This window comes from Lolium perenne, chromosome 4, assembly GCF_019359855.2.
Source record: "Lolium perenne isolate Kyuss_39 chromosome 4, Kyuss_2.0, whole genome shotgun sequence".
Classification (NCBI taxonomy): domain Eukaryota; kingdom Viridiplantae; phylum Streptophyta; class Magnoliopsida; order Poales; family Poaceae; genus Lolium; species Lolium perenne.
Window position 1 is genome coordinate 235,640,345 of NC_067247.2, and position 6,070 is coordinate 235,646,414.

Here is a 6,070-nt window from a genome sequence, read left to right on the forward strand (position 1 = left end):
GTTTCCCCGGGGGTTGAAATACGCGAGGGGGCATCGTCAGAAGTGGGCCAGGGCGGCCACACCATGCCTAGGCGCGGCCTGGGGTGGGCCCGCGCCTAGGGGTGGTTTGGAGCCCCCCTGGCCCATCTCGGCCTTCCCTCCTGGCTTTCTCCGTCATCTGGAAAAATATGATTTTACGTATCTTTGTTGGGAATTGTTGGTCTTCAGAAATATGGTGCCTTAACGGTCCTTTTTCCAGCAGACTCCTGGCTCCGGTGGTTAATTCTCCAATAATCATCAAACATGCAAAATAGATGGAATGACATAAGTATCACCTCTAAATATGAAATATATCAATGAATAACAGTAAATTATGATATAAAATAGTGATGCAAATTGGACGTATCAAGGCGCGGATGAAAAAAAAAATACTTGGTGGAGAGGGTGGGGGCGCGATGGCCGGCTCTGGAGAAGAAAGAGTGTGGAGGGAGGGGGTTTAGAGGGATTGCCGACTGGGGGGCGGTGGTCAAGTGATGAGATGCTCGACGCAAGGTGGGGCGGTGGGGGCAGGTGGTTAGGTCGTTGGTGGAAGGCGGTTCACAAGAATTGAGGAAGAATAAGGTGGCGGCAATTTTATCATTGTTGATGTCTGAATCTGACTGCCCAAAAGAAATGGGTGGTCGACCGCCTGCTAGGGATGCCTCTTTGCAACTATGATCTTTGATGGTTCAAATCAAGGTTTAAAATAGCGCGCTATTTCTTCTCTAATAGCATGATATAACATATTTGTAGGGTCCACACTAAATTTTAGTAATTTTGCTCGCTATGGCGCTATTTGTGAAATAGCATGGTATAACGCACTAAAACTTCATAGCGTTATCGCGCTAATTTTCAAGCTAAGTTGCTTTCACTTTTTCGTGGTGATGAACTGCAATCTGTTGGTTCCTCTTCTAGATTAGAACATAATATCGCTAATGTTGATGATTCTTAATAAATAATTTATACTATGTTGTTGCCTTGTGGAAAGCTGATGTTAGCCTTCTAAAAAATTGGAGATCTATTTGTTATGTGTGGTTATGTATGTATGATTCAGTCATTTTTTGGACTAAATATTCAACCTTTTTAGCGAACTCTTTTATTTTAGGCTATATTTGGTTATTTTTTAAACGCTATTTAAAATATAGCACGCAATTAGCACGATATAGCGGACGTAGTGTTTGAACCTCGGTTCAAATTAGCACGCTATTTCATTTAGCACGCTATTTTAAACCTTGGTTCAAATTACAACCCACTCCCCTCGTGTACATACATGAAATGTCCAGTCAGTTGACTTGTTTTGATCTCTTTGGCCCTGATTTTGTGCTAGACTCCAAATCAAGTTAGTTATTTCTTGTCTCCTCTCTACCATGTGAGTTGTTTCCTCTCTCCTCCATGTTCAAACCTAAGTACTAACATGTTTCTCTCGAACCGTATCTGAATTTTAGCTGATAGTTTAGTAGAGTGGCCAATGAATTATGCCCGATTCACTGGATTTTACTAAAAATATGTGCAAGTTGAATTAAAATTTGAGGTTGAAACTTAAATAACAGGCCTCCCTCGAACCGCAAGTCACGATCGAAGTTGAAGCCAGTTGTCGCTAGAAGTACAAAGCCTCTGTGGTCCCGTTCCGCGAGTGGCAGAATCAGGTCCACACCCCCTGAGCCGCCTGCCCTGCGCCGCCCGCCTTAAAACCCCCGCCACCCATCCTGTTCCCACTGCCGCCCTCGCTTTGCTTGCTCCCTCGCACCCCGTCAAAGCAGAGCAGAGCAGAAAAGAAACCAAATCAATCAAATCCATGGGGATCGTGGAGGAGGCTCACAACCTGCGGGTGGTCGGGGAGGGCAAGCGCGGGGTGATCGTCCTGGCGCACGGCTTCGGCACCGACCAGTCCGTCTGGAAGCACCTCGTGCCGCACCTCGTCGCCGACTACCGCGTCGTCCTCTTCGACACCATGGGCGCCGGCCCAACCAACCCGGACTACTTCGACTTCACACGATACGCCACGCTCGAGGGCTACGCGCTCGACCTCCTCGCCATCCTCGAGGAGCTCGGGGTCGCATCCTGCATCTACGTCGGACACTCCGTCTCTGCCGTCATCGGGGTGCTCGCCTCCATCTCCAGGCCCGACCTCTTCTCCAAGCTAGTGCTCCTTTCCGCCTCTCCCAGGTAATAGGCAAGATCCTTCTCTCCCACGTCCACAATTGCTTAATTCGTTTAACAATTTCCCCAACTTTGACCAATTACACACTTGCTTGATTTACAACCTATGCTTTCGTTTTGATCGATTTGGGATAATAGATTCTTCTGGTCGTCTACCACACGAGGGAAGTTTTTGATTTGGGGGACTTCCTGAAATTTGCTCGCTAGGGACATATATATACCATGGCTTAGGCGTCACTAATTCAACTAAGCGTCACTAATTCAACTAACTACATATTTTTATTACATGACCGTACCTGTATTGAGATGCCGACATCTTGAGGTCTTGGCTCAAAGGATTAGCTCTCCCAGTTGTACTCCAAAAACATTGATGGGCGATGGTGACCTGGATAGTATCAAAAAATCTGTTTACATGTCACAGCTTAATTTAGTACTTACATTTTAGTGGGGCGTTGGGTGTTGAACTGTTGGATCTTATATTAATAAATAGCTTAGTTGAGAAGAAATCAAGATAATGCTACCTGCTAACTGGCATACAAGGTTGCGCTTTGGATGTGGATAATTGTTATTATTCGGAGAATCTAAGTAGCCTGCTTGCTCACATTTGTCTCCCACGCAGAAGCTTCCCAGATGATATTCCCCCAAAACCGTTAACCCATTAGCAATCCGTTGAATTTGTCTCGATGAGGGCTTGAAAAAAAGATCGATGTTGTTATGTTTGGACAGAATTCTTTTTGTCTCCGCAATTTGGTAGGTTATATTATCATCGCCATTAGTTGCTAAATCTGAAAGTTCAAATGATTTATCTCTAAAACCGGCAATCCATTAGTGAACCGTTGAATTCGTCTTATGACTTGAAAATAAAATCCCACGTCGTTAGCAAGTTCAGATTTAGATCATAGTTAAGCATTTTGTTTGGTCAAACAAAAATACAATCAACTGTGTTTGTAAACCTTTAGTGGCATCCTATATAAGCTGAATTTACTTTTCTTTATGAGAACCATCATTCTTGTATCGAATATATTGATTACAAGGAACAAGAACACCTTTCAGAGTAGGCAATCCTCCTTAAAAAATGGAAGCCAATACATTTGGAAAAAAATGGAAGCAAATTTGTTGTCATCAACTGACCATGGTTGGCCATCATGCTAGGAAGAAATATGTGTTCAAACTCCCAATATTGGATTTTCCTTTGCTCTAGCCTCTGTATCAAAGTTAATTAGGGTATAGTGACTCTTAATGGCGGTTCAGAACTTTATCAGAACCTTCCATCATATAGACGAAATGTCTTCTTGGTATGTCTCAGTCTTTGGCAACAAGGAATACAAAAATGTTAGGAAGTGTTCTACCGTTGTACAAATTTATATACCACGCTTGGGTAAATGATATTATGAGATAATATTACTTACTAGATAGGCCTATGACATAATGTTTGAGGATGTGTGTGTGCTCTGTATGACTCAATCCAACAAAACCACTCAGATTATCGAATCACGATAATCAAATTGGCGAAACAAGCGATAAAGGAAGAACACCTCAGCGTAGGCTCCGAGTATGATCAGAACTACCTGAGATGTTGACCCCTAACAGAAGCCTCCCTATCAAATAAATCTCGTTGGTTGGTTGGTCTACTGCCAAACTAATATAGATTTAGATCATAGTTAATGGTTTTGTTTGGCCAAACAGAAATACAAACAATTCTGTTCATAGACCTTCAGTGACATCATATATAAACTGAATTTGCCTTTCTTTATGAGAATCATCATTCTTGCATCATGGAGCATATACTTTTTTGTCACATAACCTGTCCTGTCTTGACGAAATAGGTACCTCAATGATGCAGACTACTATGGGGGATTCGAGCAGGAAGAGCTTGATCAGCTGTTTGAAGCAATGGGGTCAAACTACAAGGCCTGGTGCTCAGGTTTTGCACCACTCTGTGTTGGAGGGGACATGGAGTCGGTGGCAGTTCAGGAGTTCAGCCGAACTCTCTTCAACATCCGTCCAGACATTGCCCTGAGCGTTGCCCAGACGATATTCCAGAGCGATGTGCGCAGCCTCCTCCCCCTCGTCACAGTCCCTTGCCATATTGTTCAGAGCACCAAGGACCTGGCAGTGCCAGTTGCGGTGTCAGAGTACCTGCACAAGAATCTCGGTGGTGACTCCATCGTTGAGGTGATGCCTTCCGAGGGCCATCTCCCCCAGCTTAGCTCGCCGGACATCGTCACCCCAGTCTTGCTCCGACATATCCAGCATGATATTGCATTCTAGGTCGTGCCACCATCCCTCCTAGAAGATATATTGATCGGAAGCCAGTATCTGTATTTCACTTTTATTCAGTGTAGGATCCCCCCACCTGTTGTTGCCATAATAAGTTTCATATTCACCACGCGTTGTAAATCGTTTCAAAATTGTAGTGTACATTGTAAACCATTGTCCGTTTCTAAATGTGTATAATAATCATGTTGGTATCCAAGGTATCCGATTCATCCTTTGTACAAGCTCTTGCATGAATGACGGGTCGGTCTCAACCAGGTTTTCGATTCAGACCGTTCGAGTCCATCCATAAATTCCAAGTGTCATTGTGAGGAAAAATCCTTCGCGTGAAGCTTCTTCCATTCCTAGAGAGAACACATGATGACTGTAACTAGTAAGCAAAAGTCACAATGGAAATGATGGAAATTGAGAGAACACGTGATGTTTGTAACTAGATAAAGTAATGCTCTGCTATTAAGCCATGTATGTGCTGTTTAGTTTGACAGAATTTTAGTGTTGGCCTGTTGCCTTGCTGAGTGTATGTGCAATGGGAGAAATGATGCTAACAGTTCACTTTTGCTTGTGTATGTCGTCCAGATTTCAGTTATTAAGATTTTGCACGGTCGGGTTTTCCTTTCTCAATTTCCTTTTGAACTAAAATCACGAAACTTATTATGGAGCGGAGGCAGTAGTAAGTATTGTGTTCAATTTTCAGCTACGAAGTTAACTGAATGTCCATGTTCAATTTTGTGCTACCGAAGGTCGGTGCAGTTGTGTACCTGAAGAAATCGGACTTGGAATTGTTGCTGGGGTCTTTGCTTCCAGCGGCAAGGATGCCCGCTGTTGTGAGGGGTCGGAGGAAGCCACCCCGTAGCTCACCCTGGAGGAGCAGCCGGCGCGGCTCCCCTCCCTTTCCGGCAGCTCGGTGACGCCCGTCTTGATGGTTTGGCTGCGACGGGAGGACGAAGCCAAGTCGTTTGGCATTGAAATAACGCTGACCGTAGGATGCGGATGGAGAGTGGATGGGGTAAGACAAACCGTGCCCTGCAAACGTGTCAGGATCCGAGCTCACTCACTAGAGTTTTGGGAAGGAGGAGGAAGAAGTTGGCGCTCCGGCGGCGCAGCCATGTGGAAGAAGATAACAGGGTTTATTCATAGCGTGCCTCCCATCCTCCCACTCCCGCCCTTTATAACATAGAGCAGGACCACCCTTAGTTTAAAGTACAGCCATTACAAAGCTTAAACAAGATTAACGCGGGAATTAACACAGTTTAAACTCGGACGCTCTCAACCGTTGGATCCTTCGCCTGGCGATCTGAACCGTTGGATAACTTAAGAAGTGGTCGTCTGTCACCTGGCGTCAGGAGGCGATCCTGACAATGTCCCCCTTGAGACAAGGCCTCAGGGCTTGAACTCTGGAAACGTCTTGGTGATGAATTCCGCGTCCTCCCAGGTTGCTTCGGCTTCTGTCATGCCTTCCCATTGGATTAACCATTGAGGTACAGCTACATCATAGTCTCCTGCACTTCTTGGGACCTGTCGACGCTGTAGGATGGATACCGGTGAATATTTGATCATACCTGATGGAGTTACCAGTGGTAGATTGGCTGACGGTATTGCCTCAGGACCGATGTGC

General features: G+C 45.0%; 1 protein-coding gene across 1 annotated transcript; it reads left to right on the forward strand.

Annotated features, from left to right (window-relative positions):
• Nucleotides 1-1,719: 1,719 nt before the first annotated feature.
• On the forward strand, nt 1,720-4,654 carry LOC127332562 (probable esterase D14L). The gene is made up of 2 exons (XM_051358873.2): nt 1,720-2,184; nt 4,005-4,654. Exons 1-2 carry the CDS (start codon nt 1,814-1,816, stop codon nt 4,447-4,449), a joined length of 816 nt encoding a protein of 271 aa, XP_051214833.1. The 5' UTR covers nt 1,720-1,813; the 3' UTR covers nt 4,450-4,654.
• Nucleotides 4,655-6,070: the final 1,416 nt, after the last annotated feature.